The following is a 23,188-nucleotide window of genomic DNA, read 5'->3' as shown; positions in this document are numbered from 1 at the left end:
TTTTATCCTGCATCTAGCCCCATACTGTCCCTGTCCTGGGAATGTTTGATGGGGACAGTGTAGAGGGATCTTTACTCTGTAGCTAACCCCGTGCTATACCTGTCCTGGGAGTGTTTGATGGGGACAGTGTAGAGCGAGCTTTACTCTGTATCTAACCCCGTGCTGTACCTGTCCTGGGAGTGTTTGATGGGGACAGTGTAGAGGGTGCTTTATCCTGTATCTAACCCCGTGCTGTACCTGTCCTGGGAGTGTTTGATGGGGACAGTGTAGAGGGACCTTTACTCTGTACCTAACCCCGTGCTGTACCTGTCCTGGGAATGTTTATTGGGGACAGCATAGAGGGAGCTTTACTCTGTATCTAACCCAGTGTTGTACATGTCGTGGGAGTGTTAAAATGTCATGGGTGCCCTAAATAGTGTGACAAAGTCTCATCCAGCACTGGCATCCCAAGACTGGAGCTTAGAACCACCACATGATCAGTTAAGATCCTGAGAACAAAGAGCAGGTCGGCAATTGCTTGCGATTGGGGAACAGCTGAAGTTGCAAACATGCATCAATAGGAAAACAACAAACTATTGGGATTAAAGGGAGACTGGTCCCCAGGCCGGATGGCCTATATGGAGTATTAAAGGAAGTGTCTGCAGAGATAATGGCTCCATTGATTATAATATTTGGCAGCACAGTGGTCAGCACTTTTGCTTCACGGTGCCAGGAGCCCAGGTTCAATTTCGGCTTGGGTCACTGTCTATGGAGAGTCTGCACGTTCTCCCCGTGTCTGCGTGGATTTCCTCCGGGTGCTCCGGTTTCCTCCCACGTGTTAGGTAAATTGAACATTCTGAATTTTCCGTCTGTGTACCCGAACAGATGCCGGAATGTGGCGACTGGGGTATTTTCACAGTAACTTCATTGCAGTGTTAATGCAAGCCTACGTGCAACAATAATAAAGATTATTATAAAAATATTCCAAAATTCCATGTACATGGGAAAGGTTCCGGTGGATTGGAAATATGATAATGTAACACCCCTATTCAAAAAGGGAGAGAGGCAGAATGTGGGAAATTACAGAGCAGTTAGTTTAACATCTGTTGTTGGGAAATTGTCAGAATCCATCATTAAGGAAGTAGTATCACGAAATTTGGAAAGTCAGAATGCAATCCATCAGAATCTGCATGGTCTTATGAAGGGTAAATCATGTTTGACTAATTTGCTAGAGTTCGTTGAAGATGTAACAAGCAAAGTGGATAATGGGGATCCTGTAGATGTAGTATATCTGGACTTGCGTAAGGCGTTGGATAAGATGCCCCACAGAAGGTTAATTCACAAGGGAGAGGGCAGCACGGTGGTGCAGTGGTTAGCACTGCTGCCTGCAGCCATGAGGACCTGGGATCAAATCCCGGCTCTGGGTAGAGTTTGCACATTCTCCCCTTGTCTGCGTGGGTTTCACCCCCACAACCCAAAGATGTGCTGGCTAGGTGGATTGGCCACGCTAAATTGCCCCTTAGTTGGAAAAAAAAATAAGCGGGTACTCTAAATTTAAAAAAATATACAAAGTTAGATCACATGGGATTAAGGGTGATTTATTCACTTGGATAGAAGACTGGCCGACAGACAGAAGGCAGAGAGTCGGGATAAATGGGTCTTTTTCTAGATGTAACTAGTGGGGTGCCACAGGGTTCAGTCCTTGGGTCCCAGCTATTTACAATCTATGTTAAAGACTTGGATACAGGGCTAGAAGGTTCTGTAGCCAGATTTGCAGCTGACACAAAAATAGGTGGGACGGTAAGTTGCAATGAGGAAATAGGAACCTCACAAATTGATATAGATAGATTAGGAGAGTGGGCCAAAATGTGGCAGATGGAGTTTAACGTGGATAAGTGTGAGGTTATCCATTTTGGTCGGAATAATGGGAAGGCAACTAATTATCTAAATGGGGAGAGACTTCGGGGGACTACAGTGCAGAGGGATCTGGGAATCCTCATGCATGAGTCGCAGAAAACGAGCATGCAGGTGCAGCAGATAATAAGGAAAGCAAATGGAATGTTGGCATTTATAGCTAAAGGAATAGAATATAAAGATAAGGAAGTATTGTTGCAACTGTCCACGGCATTGGTGAGACCGCACCTGAGAATGGTGCACAGTTAGAGCACAGAACAGGCCTTTCGGCCCTCAATGCCTAGCATTGTCCGTAACCAAGATCAAGCTATCCCACTCCCTGTCATTCTGGTGTGCTCCATGTGCCTATGCAATAACTGCTTGAAAGTTCCTAAAGTGTCCGACTCCACTATCACAGCAGGCAGTCCATTCCACACCCTAACCACTCTCTTAGAGTAAAGAACCTACCGCGGACATTCCTCCTATATCTCCCACCCTGAACCTTATAGTTATGCCCTCTTGTAACAGCTACATCCACCCGAGGAAATAGTCTCTGAACGTCCACTCTACCTATCCCCCTCATCATCTTATAAACCTCTATTAAGTCGCCTCTCATCCTCCTCTGCTCCAAAGAGAAAAGCCCTAGCTCCCTCAACCTTTCCTCATAAGACTATCCTGCAAACCAGGCAGCATCCTGGTAAATCTCCTTTGCACCCTTTCCAATGCTTCCACATCCTTCCTATAGTGAGGTGACTAGAACTGCACACAATACTCCAAATGTGGTCAACACGGTCATGTACAGTTGCAGCATAACCCCGCGGCTCTTAAACTCAAGCCCCCTGTTAATAAACGCAAACACACTATAGGCCTTCTTCACGGCTCTATCCACTTGAGTGGCAACCTTCAGAGATCTGTGGACATGAACCCCAAGATGAGGGGTGTGTCTTATGAAGAGATATTGAGCAGTTTAGGTATATACTCTCGAGAGTTTAGAAAAATGAGAGGAGATCAAATTGAGGTATACAAGATGATAAAAGGTCTGGATAAAGTAGACATAGAGCGGATGCTTCCTGTTGAGGGGTCATAGTCTCAGCACGGTAGCATAGTGGTTAGCACAATTGCTTCACAGCTCCAGGGTCCCAGGTTCGATTCCCGGCTTGGGTCACTGTCTGTGCGGAATTTGCACGTTCTCCCCGTGTGTGCGTGGGTTTCCTCCGGGTGCTCCGGTTTCCTCCCACAGTCCAAAGATGTGCAGGCCAGGTGGATTGGCCATGATAAATTGCCCTTAGTGTCAAAATTGCCCTTCCTGTTGGGTGGGGTTATTGGGTTATGGGGATTGGGTGGAGGTGTGGTCTTGGGTGGGGGTGCTCTTTCAAAGAGCCGGTGCAGACTCGATGGGCCAAATGGCCTCTTTCTGCACTGTAAATTCTATCTATCTATAAGATGTAGCAAATTTAAAACAGAGATGAGAAGAACGACTTCTCCCAAAGGTCGTAAGTCTGTGGAATTCGCTACCTCAGTGTGGTGGATACTGAGGCAGTGAATAAATTTAAGGAAGAATTAGATATATTTTTAATTAGTAATTAGAAGGGTTGTGGAGAACAGGCAGAACAGTGGAGTTGAGGCCAGGATTGTATTGAGAGGTGCTTACTCCTGCTCCTAGTTCTTATGTTCTACAAAGGAACTATTCTGTCTAATTCCACTTGCCAGGTCTTGGTCTGTAGCCCTCCAGGTTTTTTTAAATTTTTTTATTATTCGTTCATGGGACGAGCGTTGCAGGCTGGGCCAGCATTTATTGCCCATCCCTAATTGCCCTTTAGGGGCAGTTAAGAGTCAACCACATTGCTGTGGGTCTGGAGTCAAGTATGGGCCGAACTAGTAAGAATGGCAGATTTTCTTCCCTACAGGTGGGCTTTTGCGACAACCGACAATGGTTTCATGGTCATTATTAGGCTTTTTCATTCCAGATTTTTCGTGAATTCAAATTCTACCATTTGCGGGATTTGAACCTGGGGCCCCAGAGCATTACTCTGGGTCTCTGGATTACTAGTCCAGTGACAAAACCACTGCACCACGTCCTCCCCAAGGCACCTCAAGCACAAATATGGTGTTCTTGATTAATAAGGGGCTCAGTGATTATGGGGAGAATGGGGATGAGGAATATATCAGCCCCGAATGGCCCAATTCTGCTCCAGAATCTTACGGTCTAAAGCTTTGCCAAAATATAAACACTTCCAGTGAGACAATCATCATGCTGACTTGAGGACGAGCAGCTACTTTACCTGGACAAGTCGAGACTGTGTGGCACACGGGCCAGGTCATTCACCAGCCCCTTCTTCAGGAAGAGTCGGATAATGTTGTTCATGCCGTTGTGCTGCGTTTTGACAGCGTTGCTGCTGTAGAAGCTGGAGGTAGACGGGCAGGACTCCATGATGGTGCTAATGATGCACATCACTGCCTGCAGCCTGTGGGAAGGGTCATAGAGAACAAGATTAACATTCTGGCCATCAAGCCCATCGGTCTGGTCGTGAGCAAACATGTCAAGAAGCCAACGTCAGTCATTTCACCATGCTGTGAATTATGGCCCTTGCGGGGCTGCGTGTTGCACAGGCACATTTGTGGCAGACTTCGGGAACTTAATACGCTGAACGGAAACTTAAAAAACGGAACCTACAAGATCATTTTGCTTCAGTAGTTACCTGGCATGTTTCTCGGTGCTCTCCACCATAGCCAGCGCTCTGCTGAGGGCTGCTTTGACCTCATTGACCAACGCAGCCTGAGCCTCGGTGCTCTGTGTCGCTGCTGCCAAACTAGCCAGGAAGAGCCTGGCCAGTGCTGGCGTGTCCTTGTCCCCCACGTTCTGGGTCTGGGGCAAGAGGTGGTCCAGGACGAACGCCAGGACACTGCAATCCTGCACCAAGAGGGAGGGACGAGAGAGAGCGAAACAGAGGGAGAGAGAGAAAGAGTCTGAATTAGCACCCTGAAATGCACACACAGTAAACAGGCACTCACTCACCACAACCACCTCCGAGCCACTCGCCATCCCAACTTGGAAATATATCGGCCAACGCGGAGGGCAAAATCCTGGAACACCCTCCCGAGCAGCATAGTGGTGTACGGGGACTGCAGCGGTTCAATATGGCGGCTCACCCACCACCTTCTCAAAGGGCAATTAGGGACAGGTAAGAAATGCTGGGCCTGGGCCAGCAACACCGACATCCCATGAAAGAAAAGCAGCATAACATTCATGGGAACAAGAGGGGGGCCATTCAGCCCCTCGAGCATGTTACCCCGTCATTCACGGAGATGACTCCCAACTGGAAAACTGAAAATGGCTGGAGAGAGAATCTGTTGACCATTTAACCATCAGGAATAGCAAAACAGCAGTCTTCATCGTCATGGATGGTTTTCACAGGGTCGACATAGAAAAGATGTTTCCACTTGCACGGTCGAGGGGGGGGACCAGAACTAGGTTCGTAAAGCAATTCTTGATTCTGTTAATGGCCAAAGGTAGGTGAAATAGCTCTCACTGATTCACCCTTCGTACATATCATCACCTCTCCCTAAAAAGCACACCGCGAACAATTCAATGACCAGTCCAACCCGCGGTACTGGGACGTGGTTCCATCACCTCTTTAATCAGCTCAGACTGGCCGGCTGTGTAGTTGTACCCAGCTATCAGGGTGGCGATGCCAATATATGAGCGCACCAGCTCGGCCAGCAGCCTCAGGATGGTGGACGTCGGCATGAGGGGCTTGCTGGCTTTCGCCTTCTGCTTCCCATCTTCGGAGGCTTTGTCGCCGTCCTTGTCCTTCTTGCCTTCTCGGTTCTCCTCTGGCGTGGAAGCTGCGCAGAAGGGAAGGGCGGATTAATGCAGGAGCTGGATGAAAGCCCAGTTAAGCCAGCAGACCTCGGCAAACGAGGATTTCAGAGATGGGGGAAACCAGCACTTTGCAGGGGAAGGGGAAGGTGCAAATGCTGTGACAGTGACTAAGAATAGGGGATCATGGGGGTGGAAATAAACAAAAGGTGTTTTGAAAGGGAGGGGACATGAAAAATGAATCAGCTGAGGGGAATCAAATGCAGAGGGGTTTGGGATAGGTGATAGAGTGAAGTAAGAAAGCGTCAATCAACCAACATATTACAAACTGCCCTGAGCACAATGCCACCTGGCTGGAACTAAACTAATCGTCAATCTCAAATCAAGCCAAATTAGAACAGGAAATTCGGATACTAACATTACTAAATCAGATTTTATAACCTCAACATCCCAAAGCACAACCAACGAAGCTCTTTTGAAGTGTAGTCATTGTTGCAGTTGTGATAAATGTAAGACATTGGTATACATGTTGTATTATTTGTACCTGGTGCAAATAAACGTTTTAAAAGCCTGGTTAGCGTGTGTATGTATCTGCTGCAGTAAAACTGTTTAAAAATCCTGGTTTAAAAGACAGGCAAACACTGTGCTGCAAAAGGGTGCAATTAAGATGTCTTAAAGTGAAATAATCATTATTTCAACCCATGTTTACGTTTACATGGACATCACGGTGGCACTGCTGCCTCTCAATGCCAGGCACCTGGGTTCAATTCTGGACTTTGATGACTGACTCTCCCTGTGTCTGCTTTAAGGGTGTCTTCTTTCCGGGGGGGGGGGGGGGGGGGGGGGGGGTTTCCTCTTCCCGGTGCTCCAGTTTCCTCCCACAGTCCAAAGGCGTGCAGGTTAGGTGGAAGTGAGGGCGTAAGTGGGTCGGTGCAAACGCTATGGGCCGAATGGTCTCCTTCTGCACTGTATGTTCTATGTTCTCTCCCTCAAAGGGGAAAGCAGCCGATGGTCATCTGGGGCTATGGCGACTTTACTTTTATGTTTACAAGAAGATTTTTGTTATGATTTCTGGGGAGCAGATAATTAGTGACATTGTGTTGAAACACAAGTAATTTGGTCATGGGATGATATAGTAATGGGAGGGGGCTAGGTCTGTGGCAGTCAGTTTTTCAGTTTGTCTTGTTGGAAGCTCTGAGCTCAACAACAGTGTCTGCAGAAGGCTGTCAAAGATTCAGCATTAATCTGACAGGATTTCTCTATCTAAGCAGTCTTTTAAAGGAATTCCGAGGCTGGCAAACAATCCTGCGTTTGCCAACTTTATTTTAAAATGTATTTTGACCTGTGATGGGTTTGCCTGATTGGAGATAAAGGAGGTAGCAATTAGGAGTTAAAGTGTTTCATTTGATTTTTCAGCGTTGTTTGACTGATAATTATATGCTATATTTTTGTGCTGTTAAAGTTAGTTTAACACTGTTATAACAAAGTTTGTTTTAATATCCCATATCCCTGTTTGTGTGTGGAATAACACCTGGACAGAAGTATCCTTTCCTCAGTTTTACAATTTAAAAAAAAGAGTGATTGGGGTGGCTGTCCGGTATCCGAGCAAGCACTGGGGTCTGGTCCAAGATTGTAAAACAGTGCTGGTGCCTGGAATGCGCTGCCAGAGGATATGGTGGAAGCAACATTTAAGAGGCATCTGAATGGGTACATGAATAGGGAGGAAATAAAGGGATATTGACCGAGTACGGGCAGGTGGTTTGTTTTCCAGTTACGGAATCATGATCGGACAGGCTTGGAGGGCGTGTGCTGTACTTTTCTTTGTTCTGGGAGTGAAAGCTGATATTCCCATCTCGGTGGCTCCTGTCCTGCAAACCAACAAGGTCTATTTCTCAGCTGACCTCTGAAGTGGCCTACCCAGCCTCTCAAAGCACCGGTGCTAGTTCCAAGCGATGGTCTCACCACCACCATCTCAGGGGAATCAGGGATGGACAATAAACCTCAGCCAAGCCAGCTGTGAAAACGAACAACACTGTCCAGTGAAAGCCCTGCCCAACGCACAAGCCAGATTAAGGAGAGAGTACGTGAGCTCCAGAGAGAGAGACACAATATTTTCTTGGAGAACTGAGCCACAGTTGGACGAGCTATGAACTGCATTATCACCAGACTTACCCTCTCCTTGAGATGTCCCAGGCTGCGTAGCATCGGTCGCTGCCCCATCGGCAACAAAGACCTGCGTCTGCAAGTTACAACGTGAAAGTTAAAACATCTCAAGTTGTTTAGGTGTTCAAAACACCCAAGAGTTAGACCTTTTGCCTTTATAGACCAAGTCATGTGAAGTATTGCTGGAGGAAACCAACCCTGTGTCACCAGGAATGTTCGGCACTTTGGTTCCAATTATTACGAGCAGCAGGGAAAAATGTAATGACCATCTAACAGGGGAACGATTACACTTCAGATTACTGTTTTAAAGAGATCTCACTGAAAGCACCAGATCTGTTCCACCAGTTTATACCCCAGTGTTATACAGTGACAGACCTTTCCCCACCAGTACTGTACCCCAGTGTTATACAGTGACAGACCTTTCCCCACCAGTACTGTACCCCAGTGTTATACAGTGACAGACCTTTCCCCACCAGTACTGTACCCCAGCATTATACAGTGACAGACCTTTCCCCACCAGTACTGTACCCCAGCGTTACACAGTGACAGACCTTTCCCCACCAGTACTGTACCCCAGCGTTACACAGTGACAGACCTTTCCCCACCAGTACTGTACCCCAGCGTTACACAGTGACAGACCTTTCCCCACCAGTACTGTACCCCAGTGTTATACAGTGACAGACCTTTCCCCACCAGTACTGTACCCCAGTGTTATACAGTGACAGACCTTTCCCCACCAGTACTGTACCCCAGTGTTATACAGTGACAGACCCGTCCCCACCAATACTGTACCCCAGTGTTATACAGTGACAGGCCCGTCCCCACCAGTACTGTACCCCAGTGTTATAGAGTGACAGACCCATCCCCACCAGTACTGTACCCCAGTGTTATAGAGTGACAGACCCATCCCCACCAGTACTGTACCTTGGTGTTATACAGTGACAGACCCATCTCAACCAGTACTGTACCCCAGTGTTATACAGTGACAGACCAGTCCCACCAGTACTGTAGCCCAGTGTTATACAGTGACAAACCAGCCCCCCACAGTACTGTATCCCAGTGTTATACAGTGACAGACCCATCCCAACCAGTACTGTACCCCAGTGTTATACAGTGACAGACCCGTCCCCACCAGTACTGTACCCCAGTGTTATAGTGACAGACCCATCCCCACCAGTTTATACCCCAGTGTTATAGTGACACACCCGTCCCCACCAGTACCCCAGTGTTATACAGTGACAGACCCGTCCCCACCAGTACTGTACCCCAGTGTTATACAGTGACAGACCCATCCCCACCAGTACTGTACCCCAGTGTTATACAGTAACACACCCGTCCCCACCAGTACTGTATCCCAGTGTTATATAGTGACACACCCGTCCCCAACAGTATGGTACCCCAGTGTTATACAGTGACAGACCCGTCTCCACCAGTACTGTACCCCAGTGAAATACAGTGACAGACCCGTCTCCACCAGAACTGTATCCCAATGTTATTCAGTGACAGACCCGTCCCCACCAGTACTGTATGCCAGTGTTATTCAGTGACAGACCCGTCCCCACCAGTACTGTATCTCAGTGGTATACAGTGACACACCCGTCCCCACCAGTACTGTACCCCAGTGTTATACAGTGACAGACCTGTCCCCACCAGTACTGTATCCCAATGTTATTCAGTGACAGACCTGTCCCCACCAGTACTGTATCCCAATGTTATTCAGTGACAGACCGGTCCCCACCAGTACTGTATGCCAATGTTATTCAGTGACAGACCCGTCCCCACCAGTAGTTACCCAGTGTTATAGTGACAGACCCGTCCCTGCCAGTATTGTACCTCAGCGATCTACAGCGACAAAACTGTCCCCACCAGTACTGTACCCGTGTTAGACAGTGGCAGACCGATCCTCACCAATGTTGTATCCGTGTATCAGTGAATGACCTGTCCCGACCAGTAGTGTTTCGCTGTGTATACAGAGAGCCATCCCCCACCAGTATTGCACTCAGTACTACCTAGTGACCCACTGTTCCCTGGCAGTTGTTTACAATCATGGCCTGCACCCAATAGATTTGGTGTAAGTCCTTAGTGGCCTTCCCTAGTCTGCCTCCCAAGTATAGCAAAATCTTTATCATGTGGAAGTCAGCGTGTTTGTGCATTGTTCTCCCTCATATTTGGTCTCTCTCCCATTTCCCACCACTCGACATCGGCCAGACCGCCCCAGCCCCAGTGTTACTTACATTGATGGTGAAGCTCTGCTGAGAATCAAAGTCACTGCCCTGCCGTGTTAGCGAGCGGTACTGCTGATACATGTCGTCTCCCACGTCCTGTAGCAGTTGGCTCAGTTCCTGATTTACACTCACCAGCTTCACCTCAACCTTCTCGGCTACAGTCGGTGACAAGGGGAGAAGGGAAAGTGCACTTAGTCAATCCAAATAGCTACCGTTTGAGGATAACCTGTCGGCCTACAACCGCGCTGCTCCGAATATGCCGGATCACATCTCATCGCGGAGGTTAACCCGAGTCAGACCGAATATAACTTACACGGGAGACCCCGGTGTAGCTGGGCAGCTCCCAAAACTGTGACCTGTGCCACATGAAAGGACAGAGGCAGTTAGCTCATGTTAGGGCACAGAACCTCTCAGCCGAATTCTGTGCATTCCACTACTGTTGCTGGGTCAGAACCACACATCTTTCTAATTAAGCGGTCCCCATGAGTACCTTCGCCCACAGAAAGGAACGGATTATGTTGTGTCCACGACCATCTCAAGGGAAAATAGGAATGAATGTTAAATGCAGGCTCTGCAAAGTAAAATCAAAACCTGACCCTACTACCATGTGGTACCATGATACCTACTACATATGGGCAGTACGGTAGCATTGTGGTTAGCATTATGGCTTCACAGTGCCAGGGTCTCAGGTTCGATACCCGGCTTGGGTCACTGTGCGGAGTCTGCAGGTTCTCCCCGTGTCCGCATGGGTTTCCTCCGGGTGCTCCAGTTTCCTCCCACAAGTCCCGAAAGACGGGCTTGTTAGGTGAATTGGACATTCTGAATTCTCCCTCCGTGTACCTGAACAGGCGCTGGAGTGTGGCGACTAGGGGTTTTTCACAGTAACTTCATTGCAGTGCTAATGTAAGCCTACTTGTGACAATAAAGATCATCATTCTACCAGGTTCTGTTTGCAAGGTTCCAATTAGATAGCTTCCCACAATAGGAAGTCAAATTAAATGAAAAGCCAATCGGTCTTATGTAAAAGGACAATCTTAGCCTAGATGACCCCAGTGCAGTGCCACGGGAGTGTTACTGTGTGGCAAGTGCCACATGGAGCCTCAAACCTACTGCAGGTGGATTTCAAAGAGTCACGTGAAGAGGAGGAGGCAGAGCGTGCCCCTGATATCTTGGCCAACATCCCTGCACTCTCAACAAAACTTAATTGATCATTCATTTGGCTGCTGGTTGTGGGCAATAAAGGAAATGGTAACCGGGTATCCCCATGTGACACCAACAGCACGCTGCAAATCGGTGCACGTTAGCCAGTTGCCGTCAGGCATCACGCAATTATGAGGTTATCAGTCGCTGCAACGCAGCAGACCGAATGCTGCAATTCTACCCAACCGGCAACCTAACAGCGCTTGCGCTAGCTTCACACGCAGCACCAGGCACTTGAGCGTCAACAGATTGACTTTGCAAAGCGGGCAGCCAAAAGCTGCAGCCACTGCGCAGGAGACCAAAGCCAGGCCCGCACAAATGACCGGGAACTGGATGGTGCCAGCTTGCGTCAGCGGCAGCTACACCAAGCTACTCACTCTCTCCCGCTCCGAGCAGGGCAGCCCTGCCCAAAGCTTCCTGAGTCAGTTCTTGACGTGTGGTCGGGCACCTCCTGCCTCACTGCACACACTTGGGGCTCTTGGGCGTAAGAAACTACTTTTGTTTGAACTACGACACAACAGGGCTTACCCTCATCGGGTGCGTGGTACGCTGACAGCGCATTCAACATGTCATAGATAACTTCCTTGATGGTGTCAGGAATCGTAGGAAGGGGAGAGGGCTTCACCGGTGTCGTTTTGACCAGCTGCACAGCGTTGGGGCCCTTGATGCGCAAATTCTCAAATTCATCGTCGGAGGCTGTGGAAGGAAAGAACAAACATGCTTTTTAAAAAAGGGCGAAAGATCAGATTAGATAATATACCCGGATAAACCCTGCTTTCCCACCCTATTTCCATGTGCCTTGATTCCCTGAGTGCCTTTAAATCTAAGAACATGCAGTTTCTGCAGAACTTACTCAACTGAATTGATTAAAATTAACTCTGAAGCAGACTTTCTTTTTAAACTTTATTCTTTCATGGGCTGAGGCCGTTGCTGGCAAGGCCCTAATTGCCCGTCAACCAAGTGGGGTCTTGCTAGATCCATTTCAGAAGGGCAGTTAAGAGTCAACCCATGTTGCTGTTTAGCCTGGAGTCATAGTAGGCCAGGCTGGGTAAGGATGGCAGATTTCTTTCCCTACGGGGCAGTAGTGAGCAGTACGACAATTAATGATGGTGACCATCAATTTACCTGTGGAAACTAGCTTGATAGACTGGGGGCAATTGTCATGTGAGAGTACCTTTAAGAAATGGGTGTTCAAGAAATGGGTGTTTATAAAATATCTGTAGAATGTCACTTTAAGAAATGTTTGTCTGCTCAAGTGGCTGCAGTGCTGTCAGAGTGTGGGCTGAGCTAGGCTTTGGCTCTGCTTTTTAGTTTCGCTTTGAATAAAAACTTGGGTGTGTGTGTTTTTTTAAAAAGTTTTGGAGAAGCTGCCATCACAGCAGGATGTGTGTGAATCTCTTCAAGCTTATGAATGTCCATTTGCCGATTTCAACGTGGTAACTGTTCTCAGTGCTGAAGTTAAGCCTGATGTCTTTCTGTACAACGGGCTCTTTCTGTCTTACGGATGTTGAAAGGAAAGTTCAAGGATTAATTATAGTGTTGTATTCTTTGGGGGGTGTATTTGAATTGATGGTTGCTAAGATGTTCACTTTATGTTTTGAAAAGGTTAACTGAGTTCATAGAATAAACATTGTTTTGCTTTAAATGTTACCTTTATATTTCTGCTGTACCACACCTGTAGAGTGGGCCGTGTGCTTCCCATACTACAACCATTACAACTCTCTGTCTTGTGTTCCATGGCACCGTTGTTATTTAATCTCTCTTTTCCCAGACCTTCGTTTTGTTCCATCATCCCCCCTTTTCAATAACATAAAACCCTTCACCTTTCCAGCTGCCTTCAGCTCTGAAAAGAATCAGTGCGGAAGGCTGCCATTCGGCCCATCGAGTCTGCATAGTCCCTCTGAAAGAGCACCCCGCCTAGGTCCAATCCCCTACCCTATCCCTGTCACCTCACCTAACCTGCATATCTTGGGATATAAAGGGCAATTTAACAAGGCCAATCCACCTAAGCTGTACATCTTTGGACTGTGTGCGTGTGGGCGGGGGGGACACCGAAGCATGTATGGGGAGAACATGCAAACTCCACAGTCACCCAAAGCCAGAATTGAACGCTTGTCCCAGGTGCTGTGAGGCAGCAGTGCTAACCGCTATGCCATCTGCTGCCCGCAAAGGAGGGGGTTAGACTCGAGATGTTAACTGTTTCTCTCTCGCCACAGATGCTGCCAGGCCTGTTGAGTTTTTCCAAAGACTCTGATCCTCAGCATCTGCAGGATTTTGATGTAAACATAAAATGTTTTAGAAACCCAGCTGGTCTGGAAGCATCTGTGGAGAGAGAAAACAGAGCTAACACTTCGAGTCCGTATGACTCTTCCTCAGAGTTATCTCTGCCGTATTTTACTTTTATTCAACATTGGTACTGATGTTTCTTCCTATTCTTTCACGTGGGCGTTACTGGCAAAGCCAGCATTTGTTGCCCAGGGAGGTTGGGGCTGGACTATCAACTTCAGCCACGAAGCAGAGACACTGCACTGGGGTGACATTAACCTACCGGTCCCATTACCGCGGGGTGCAGGCAGGGCGATCCTTATGCAGTTCTTTGCCACCTCGGTGAATATGTCGGGGTTCCTGCAGGCAGCCGGTCCCAGGACTCTCAGGATGTAGTTAATCTCTCTGGAGCCCAGGCTCCCGGACACCACACCAGAGGTTGTGCTGCCTGCCCCGCTGGTCGCAGCCGAACGCACCACCTGGAAGCAGAGGGAAGAGCAATGAGTGATCATCCAATGCAATCGCCACAGCTTTCCTGTACAAAATCAAATGAAGCTAAGGTATGGGTGGGTTTCCAGTGATAATACCACTATGACATCACCTCCCCTAAAACTTAGTGACCCGCATCTCTGTCCCACTAGCTCGCATCTCAGCCAGCACGAGAACTCGAAGGCCAGGCCGCAGTGTCTCTTTTACCCTCATTCCTCCACCCCAATTCCCAGGTTCTGAAGGAAAATATTAATCTCGACTTGGAGAGGCACGGTTTGATCAGGGATACTCATCATTGCTTTGTCAAAGGGAGGTCATGTCTAACGAATTTGATCGAACTTTTGAGGTGGTGATCGGATGCGTAGATAAGGGTAGTGTGATCGATATAGTTTATATGGATTTCAGCAAAGCCATTGGCAAGGTACCACATGGGAGACTGATAAAGAAGGTAAAAGCACATGGGGTCCATATCTGTAATATATAAAATACAGATATATAAACAATATACATGGGAATGTGGGGTGGGATGATAAGTGAGGTTGCAGATGACACTAAGATCGTCAGGGTGGTTAACAGTGAGGAAGGTCTTACATTGCAGGAAGATATAGACTGGTCAGATGGGCAGATCAGTGGCAGATGAAAAAATGTGAGGTGATGAACTTCGGAAGGAGTAATATGACAATGGAGTACTCCATGAATGGCAGGACACTGGGAAGCTCAGAGGAATAGAGGGATCTTGGGGTGATCCCTGAAGGTGGCAGGATAGGTTAGTCGGGCAATTAAGAAGGCATACAGGACACTCAGTCGTGGCATAGATTATAAGGGCAGGGAGATTATGTTGGAGCTGAACATCACTTTGGTTAGGCCACAGTTGGAGTACTGAGTGTTCTGGTCACCTCACTAAAGGAAGGAGGTGATTGCACTGGAGAGAGTGCAGAAGAGATTCACCAGGGATGGTACATTTGAGCTAAGAAGAGATTGGATAAGATGGGGTCATTTTTTTTTCAAGCAGAGAAGGTTGAGGGGGACCTGATTGAGGTGTACACGATTATCAAGGGTATGGTCAATAACCAAGGGGCATAATTTTACGGTTAAGGGGCAGGAGGTTGAGGGGGGAGTTGAGGGAAATATTTTTAACCCAGAGGGTGGTGGGAGTCTGGAGTGCACTGCTTAGGAGGGCAGTAGAGACAGGATTGGATGGGTACAAAATGTCACCATTCAGGCTATGGGCCAAGTTCTGGAAAGTGGGAATAGGGTAGATTTAATGCAGTTTTGTCGGTGCAAACTCAATGGGCCTCATTTGTACTGTTTGACTCTATGACCACCTTAGATCCTCTTGCCCGAGAATTTGTCTGTGAATCACATCTCACCCCCTTCCCCAGACACGCTACATTGTCTGTGCTGCTCAAGATTGGTGCAGTGTAATCAGAGGACAGGGAAGGCTCCAATCAGGCATACCTTTTCCATGGTGTGTTTCAGCGTGCAGGGATCCTCAATCACGTGCCGGAAAAGCAGCGTGACCAGCGGGGTGAAGCCATTGAAGCCGGAGCCCTGCGTCAGATTCAGGATCATGCGGGTGCTGCCGAGCTCCGCAAACATCAGGGCACACTTGTGCTCACGTGTCAGGCGTAGGCAGAGCCGCAGAGTGGCGTGTAACGTGTCGGGGTCCACCGGCACACTGATCATACTGACGCACGATCGGATCAGCACTGCCATCTGCTCCTCTGACAGACCCTGGATCACTATGTCGCTCGCTTTGACTTCTTCCCTGGGCTCCTTCTCGGTTGTGGTCTCGGGAGCAGGTTCCACATCTTGGGGAAGAAAAGAGAATGTTAAAACGAATGACCAGTGTCCAAACCGGAACCTTCGGAAACCAAATAGTCGGATGTTACAAATTCTCACCAAAAACAGCGCTCTTCAGGGAGTATAAGAAAACTAAACGACAGGCATTTATTTATATAATCACCTCTCACATCCTCGGCACTTTACAACCAATTAAGGAATTCTTCGCAAATGTGGGAAATAGCCAACTCAGTCCATACTGTGTACCGTTTCGGCCACCTCCCTTAAGGGTGTACTTGCGTTAGAGGCAGTTAGAGAAGGTTCACTCAACTGATCCCTGGGATGAAGGCGTTCTTGTTTTAAGAGGGTTAGTTAAGCAGGTAGGGTCAGAACACACATTAGTGTTTAGAAGAGTGAGAGGTGATCTTATTGAAACACATCAGATTCTGGCCGGGGTTCGTGTGTGTGTGGGGGGAGGGTCCTTGACAAAATTATGCTTTTGCAATTGGGTTCCTTTCCCCCTCGCTGTGCTAGTTTGTGAGGGGTTGATTGGGCGGGCGGGCGGGCGGGGGGGGGGGGGGGGGGGGGGGGGTGCACACGGCCAGTACCGGCGATGGACCAACTGGCCGGGATTATGCGGTCCCGTCCCTGGAGTGGGACTTGAACCCACCACCTCGGACTCCAAAGGCCAGGACGCGACCAATGAGCGTGAAAACCGGACGCAGGCAAGGTGAGGAAACAATTTCAGCTGAGTACAACAGCACAGAGCTTATGGTCTAGGCAGACCTTGGATTTACAACCCAATTGGATTGTTACATTAAAAGGCAGAATGTCCATGGTTACGGTGAGAGGGCACAAGGAGAGTTGCTGATTCGGAGAGCCGGTGCAGGCACAATCTGCTGAATGCCTCAACCAGGGCTATGGCAATTCCGTTAATTGGCCCCTGGAAACTACGCCGCAAGTCAAAGCGTGGCAAGACGGAACCAATGTCCCCGTAGGAACAGTGAAACATCATTGCCCATGGAGTTTAGACATTCGTCCTAATACGTGCACATCTTGGCCAGTAGCCTCCCGGAGGCTCGGCCAACGTGGTGAAGCAAAGGTAGCTTACAGTCTTTGATGAACCCAGTTCAGGTTGTGATCAGAGTTTCACCATTTGAGCAATTCTTTCCAACCCTCCAGGGAAACTGGTCGTCTCAATCAATCAAACACTAATGACCGTCTCCGAACACTCTGAAGTAAATGAAAGTTGGCTTGGGACTGAAAATGCTCCACAGCTTGCCATACAAAGGAAGGAGTTTGGACTCTGGTTCATACCATTGGCTTTCTCTTCCTTGGGTTTGGCCTCTAGCTCAGGCTCGGGCTCGGGCTCAGGCTCCTTCCCCTCCTCCAGGGTTTTCTCCAAGTCCTGCACAAACTGGGAGCTGCTGCTTTTGCAGTTGGGTTCCTTTCGGGGCAAGCGTTGCAAAGTCAACATCACCGGCCGCCGGTTCCCTGTCTCCTCGTTTACCTAGACGGGCAAGAAACAAGTGTTGGGTACAGCGGCATTGCAAAGGGGCCGCAGCTCACGGCATTAACAAATCCTGCAGTCGGTGGGTCTCAGCAACCTTAAGGGTGCCACCTGTGACCCCTGCAAAAGAACCTGATTACAAATGGTCAGCATTATGATAAGAACACTACCTGGAGGTTCCCCTCCAAGCCACACACCACCCTAACTTGGAAATATATCGGGTCCCAGGTTCGATTCCCCGCTGGGTGACTGTCAGTGCAGAGTCTGCAATTCTCCCCGTGTCTGCGTGGGTTTCCTCCGGGTGCTCCGGTTTCCTCCCACAGTCCAAAGACGTGCAGGATTGGCCATGCTATCTCTTCAATATCCGCACAACCCATCTGTACAAACAGGAGGGAGGACAATGCAGTGCTTGTTCCACCTTTCAGTTAGAACAAGGTTGCTCTGCATTTTAATCCCATCTACCTGGGTTCCCTCAACAAAAATCCAAGTTTTGCAATTTCCAATGGACTTCTAACCTCAAGAAGTTTTTGTTGTAGTTGGAGGAGGGCGTGGGGAAAGCAAAGGCGATCCAGATTTCCACCCCCAGTGTAAAGTGCTACCCGACATCACCCCAGAACACCCTTGTTCAGGACCACCCACAGAAGGCAGAAGTCTCCTCCGAGGTACAGGGCTGGCCACAAGACGGGCAGCGTTTTTCATTACCTGCACCATGGTGTTGAACTGCACGGTGTACCTCCTCCGGCCAGCCGTAAACCTCACGCTGGTCTCTCCCGCCCTCCAGGCCGCGTCGATGGTGCTGTTGTTGCTCGCGCTGTAACTGCACCATCGCCCTGATCGATCATCAAACCACCTCCAGTTATTTCCAGTTGGCTGCAGATACTGACAGGAGAAATGCAACAGGTTAGAAACTTACCGGCACCTTTTTTTTTTAAAAACACCCACCCGCCAATTCGAAAGGTTCACTGTCATAAATAGCCGAACTGGAGTATTGTTGAAAAAAGACACATTCGATTGAAGCTTTTTGTCTCACACTCATCAGGACAATTCACAAGAATACCAAAAAGGAACAACAATTTATACTTCACGAGGAGAGCATGCTGACTTGTTGGCAAGTGAACTCTGACAAGTATTACTGTTACCAAAACCCAATTGCCACACAGCAATGTGGTCGTCCTTCAATCACTCTCTTAAATAGCCCTGACAAGTCACTCAGTTCAAGGGCAAGTAGAGTTGCGCAACAAATGTTGTCCTTGCCAACAAAAAATACAATCCACGAAATAATGAGGATTAAAAAAATTATGCTGCTAATTCAATTTCAATCTCGTTAAAAATTAGTATCTTGGGTTTGAGCAAAGGCAGCAGCATTTTTTTTCGCGTACTAATAATTCAGTAGTCACCTTGTTCATCTGTGCTCTCCTCTTGGAGGACACGGACATCTTTTCGTAGAAATCAATCAGCAGCAGTACAGGAGTAATCCACCTGAGCAAGGGGAGGAACATAAAATGGTATTCTAACGTCAGCGTTCTGATCTGAATTACAGAAGTCCATGAGTGGTAGCCTGACACGCTGGGAGCCTACACCTCCTTTCTCCATTGAGCAAGGAAGGGTTCGCATAAATAAAGGGTCGCGCCTCGGCCACTGTGGGCAGGGAGCTGAGTGACTACCTTCTGACAAGGGGTGGAGAGCGCTTTGGGTTGGGAAGGGGTCATGAGATGCTTCTTTACCCAGAATGAGGTGGGAACTCGCTCTCAAGGGAGCAGTTGAGATGGATAACATTACTGCTTTTAAAAAGCGGAGACTGGATGACTGAAGGGAGGGAGGAACAGAAGAATGTGAGGCAGAAGTGGGGTGGGGAGTAGTAATAGGGTGGGAGAAGGCTTGTGTGAATCAAAAACACCAGCATAGACCATTTAGGCCAAATGGTCTGTTCGTGCACTGTAAATTCGATACAAGTAACCTTCAACTTAATTTATTGGATCAAAAGGAGTCACATCCTTCATTCCGCTAAAGTTCAATTTGAGGAGTCCTAAAATTACAAACGTTGATTGTTGACTACAGGAGATACTCAGATTGTAATGGGCAGGGGGAAGAGGAAATTGGCCAGCGTGGGGCAAGATTTACACACATCCCCACCTCACCCGCCAGCCGAGCACTTACTTGGGTGTGTGCACGTCCTTCTGTTCCTTAGCAGCCTGGAGACATGGTTGCGCCACCTCCAGCAACTTGATCAAGACACCCAGAATGCCACTCGTCTCCACGATCCTGGCGCAAGTCAGCTTGAGTTCCTGGGGGGCAGAAACAAAGGTACTCACACGGGGTCAGCAGCAGGGTCGGGGACGGGCTGCCAAACCAGATTCAGGAGGCGCACCGCCTTTCGGGCTCATGTCTTAACATTTAGCTCTTTCTGGCAGACTATTCATGATTTGGCTTGAATAAATTCAAGGCTGAGTTACACAAATTTTTGATCGTCAAGGGGAGTCGAGGGTTTATGGGGGACAGACAGCTAAGTGGAGTGGAGTCCACAATCATATCAACCGCGAGCCGGTGGAGCAGACTCGAAGGGCCGAATGGCCAATCCCGCTCTCAATTCTTGCCTTCTTTACAAGTCCTTAACGAGCATCTCAACTCCCACAATTTCAAAGACATATTCTCGGTTAACCTCCATGGTCACAATTTACTACCTCTTATTTCCAATGCCCACTCATTTCCCTGAGGTGAACCATAGAAAGAGGAATCAGTGGAAAGTCACCTCTCAGGACACAGCTCCCTAGCACAGAGTTTCTTCCGTGATGTCCCGTGACGCACGGCACTGATGCTAGATGCCAACCCCGTGGGCTCTTCTGTGCATTGTAATCCTCAAATGTCGCTTGTGTACTCTGGAGTTTCTAAGTATGAGGGGTGACTTCATTTAAACATAAAATTCTTACAGGGCGTGATGGGGTAGATGTAGGAGGGATGTTCCCCCTGACTGGGGGGGGGAGAAGGGAGAGAGAGAGAGAGAGAGAGAGAGAGAGAGAGAGAGAGAGAGAGAGAGAGAGGAGAGAGAGAGAGAGAGAGAGAGAGAGAGAGAACAGGAGAGTCTGGGACCAAGAGTCACTGTTTCAGAATAAGGGATGGCCAATTTAGGACTGAGATGAGGAGAGGGTGGTGAATCTTTGGAATCCTCTACCGCAGACGGCTGTGGGAGTTCCATCATCGAGCACATTCAAAAGACAGGAGATATCTGGATACTAATGACATTAACGGATAGTGGGAGAAATGGCGTTGAGGTGGATGACCAGCCATGGTCTGTTTAAGCGGTAGAACAGTGCCAAAAGGCCGAGTGGCCTCCTCCTACTTTCTCAGGGGAGACTCGGTCATTATTTCGAAATGGAAAAGGAATCCGGGGACACATGCGGGAAAACACTGTTGAGGTACAATATCTGCCATGATCTAGGGGAGCGGTAGAACAGGCTAGAGGGTCTGAATGGCCTGCTCCTGCTCTTATTTCCAATGCCCACTCATTTCCCTGCGGTGAACCATAGAAGCAGAGGAATCAGTAGAAAGTCACTCAACGCCTTGAGGCTGTTCCACTCTTCAATAAGATCACAGCTGATCAGATTGTAACCTCAACTCTGCATTACCCCCACTCCGATAACCTTTCACCCCCCCCTTGCTTATCAAGAATCTCTGCCTTTTGAGGAAGAGAATTCCCTCTGACAAATTATGTCTCCTCATCTGTCTAAAAGGGGCAACCCCTTCTTTTTAAGACAGGTGACCCCCCTAGTTCTAGTAACTGCAGCACCAGTTCGCTCCCCCACCACCAATCCCCTGCCCTCCATTTTCCCCTCCACTTCGCTCTTCCTATCTTATCAAACCCCGGAGGCGCCTTCCGGTGCACTTATCCACGTCAAATCACGCAACCCTCCCAAAAAGCTGCGCAAGCTTATGAAGCCCGTACCTCAAACAGGAGCGTGACGAGAAGGATCCTGGTCGCGAGGTTGGAAGCCTGTGGGAGTGTGGCCATCTGGCTCGTCCATTCCGCCACTGTCTTGGTGTCGCTCGTGGTCAAGGGGAGTGCCGCTGTGATGAGGACGTTGGCAGCTTCCCATACCTGTTGAAAGACAAACACTGATCAGCACTGCAAACATAAACACATAGGTGGTGCATGTGTCGGGGGAGGGGTGTATCGGAAGGCAAAAGACACGAGTGAAGGGCAAGACCGGTGATGAGATATGAAGTTTTTTTCTTAATTGACAGATATATTGATCTGAAAGGTGTTGCCTGAATTGAAACCGATTCAATTCTAACTTTCAAAAGGCGACTGTAAGGGGAAAAGTGCAGGGCAGTGGGACTTGGATAGCGCTCTCAAAAAAGCCACCACAGGCACAAGGGGGAGAATGGCCTCTGTGCCATATTATACTCCCTCACAAGAGGGAACGCTCCAAATTTTGATGCATCTGATTATATCTTCCTCGACGAAATGTGCACGTATTATCAACTTCATATTACACTTCTAGTCGCCATTTAACAATGAAAGGCAGCACAGTGGTTAGCACTGTTGCTTCACAGCTCCAGGGTCCCAGGTTCGATTCCCTCTTGGGTCACTATCTGTGCTGAGTCTGCATGTTCTCCCCATGTCTGTGCGGGTTTCCCTCCGGGTGCTCCGCATTCCTCCCACAAGTTACGAAAGATGTGCTAGTTAGTGAATTGGTCATTCTGAATTCTCCCTCAGTGTACCCGAACAGGCATAGGAGTGTAGCGACTAGGGGCTTTTCACAGTAACTTCACTGCAGTGTTAATGTAAGCCTAATCGAGACTATAATAAACATTATTGCAATTGCAATGGGAATCCTCTATGTAAACAGACTTCTGTCACAGCAGTTGCAGGCTATGGCCAGCAGATGGCGGCGTGAAGCAGATTTCCTGTCCCCTGTCCCTCATGCTTCCTCAAAGAGGCTCAGAGTCAAATTTCGGCACGTCAATGCAAATGTTGCCTTGCATTATTTGCTTACTTATATGTTTAGAAGAAATCCTCTGATACAATCCTCTGATTCTGGGCAATTTACTGATAACGGTTTAAACAAACCGCAAGACAAACCAGGCATTTCCAAAATGTTAGGCCAACAAAAAAAAAAGATGTGCCAAAATAAAGAGAGACTGGTTTACATATTCCCGGGCCGATGGAAGTGGAAATTCTTACCTGCTCCACGACCCGCGTCAGTATCAGGTCCCTGTAGTCAGCCCCGTTGCGTTTAATGGCGGTCATGATCAAGTCGCAAACCCGGTACACTGTGTCCGGCAACTCGTCCAGCAAGTGGAAGCAGCCAGGCAGCATCTTCTCTGTGAAGCTGTTCAATTCGTCGGGCTCCAAGGGCGCCACGTCCTGATACCTCTCCAGGCTCTTTACCTCCTCCTCTTCCTGCTTCTCGCGTGCCTTGCGCTCCTCCTCCTCCTTGCGGCGTGCTGCTTCCTGGCAAACACACACAGCAAGGGCAATCAGGACCGGGGGAGAGAGGGAACAACACCAATGGAAGACACATCCAGCTAAATCCACGTCACATTAGCAGTACACATGGGTTAATTTTACTAATCACGATCTAGGAAGCGCTGCCTAAAAGGGCGGCGGAAGCAGACTCAACAGCAACTCTCAGAAGGGCAACTGGATAAATATTTGAAGAGAAGTTTTCTGTGGTCGGGAGAAAGGCTGGGACAGCTCTTTCAAAGGGCCAGCACTGTGATGATGGGCTGAATGGCATAATCCAGAGGCCTGGGCTAATGCATCGGGGACAGAGATTCAAACCCCTTCACGGCAGCTGGTTGGAATCAACAAAGAAAATTGAACTGGAATTGAGAGTTAACCGCAGAAATGGTCATGACAAC

General features: G+C 48.5%; 1 protein-coding gene across 1 annotated transcript in view; it reads right to left on the bottom strand.

Annotated features, from left to right (window-relative positions):
* The window catches only part of huwe1 (HECT, UBA and WWE domain containing E3 ubiquitin protein ligase 1), a 191,086-nt gene that overhangs the window by 74,863 nt on the left and 93,035 nt on the right, over positions 1 to 23,188 (bottom strand). Inside the window, exons 35-48 of the mRNA XM_038782552.1 lie at positions 22,509 to 22,778; positions 21,267 to 21,419; positions 19,484 to 19,611; positions 18,724 to 18,805; positions 18,029 to 18,205; positions 17,134 to 17,326; positions 15,493 to 15,845; positions 13,829 to 14,024; positions 11,809 to 11,976; positions 10,090 to 10,235; positions 7,865 to 7,931; positions 5,504 to 5,718; positions 4,572 to 4,783; positions 4,155 to 4,337 (exon numbers count right to left, since the gene is read on the bottom strand). Of these exons, the coding sequence (XP_038638480.1) occupies positions 4,155 to 4,337; positions 4,572 to 4,783; positions 5,504 to 5,718; positions 7,865 to 7,931; positions 10,090 to 10,235; positions 11,809 to 11,976; positions 13,829 to 14,024; positions 15,493 to 15,845; positions 17,134 to 17,326; positions 18,029 to 18,205; positions 18,724 to 18,805; positions 19,484 to 19,611; positions 21,267 to 21,419; positions 22,509 to 22,778 (2,543 nt within the window). The remainder of the gene's footprint in view (positions 1 to 4,154; positions 4,338 to 4,571; positions 4,784 to 5,503; positions 5,719 to 7,864; positions 7,932 to 10,089; positions 10,236 to 11,808; positions 11,977 to 13,828; positions 14,025 to 15,492; positions 15,846 to 17,133; positions 17,327 to 18,028; positions 18,206 to 18,723; positions 18,806 to 19,483; positions 19,612 to 21,266; positions 21,420 to 22,508; positions 22,779 to 23,188) is intronic.

This window comes from Scyliorhinus canicula, chromosome 21 (genome assembly GCF_902713615.1).
Source record: "Scyliorhinus canicula chromosome 21, sScyCan1.1, whole genome shotgun sequence".
Classification (NCBI taxonomy): domain Eukaryota; kingdom Metazoa; phylum Chordata; class Chondrichthyes; order Carcharhiniformes; family Scyliorhinidae; genus Scyliorhinus; species Scyliorhinus canicula.
The sequence above is the reverse complement of the archived record's forward strand: the minus strand, read 5'-3'. Positions and strand labels throughout refer to the sequence as shown.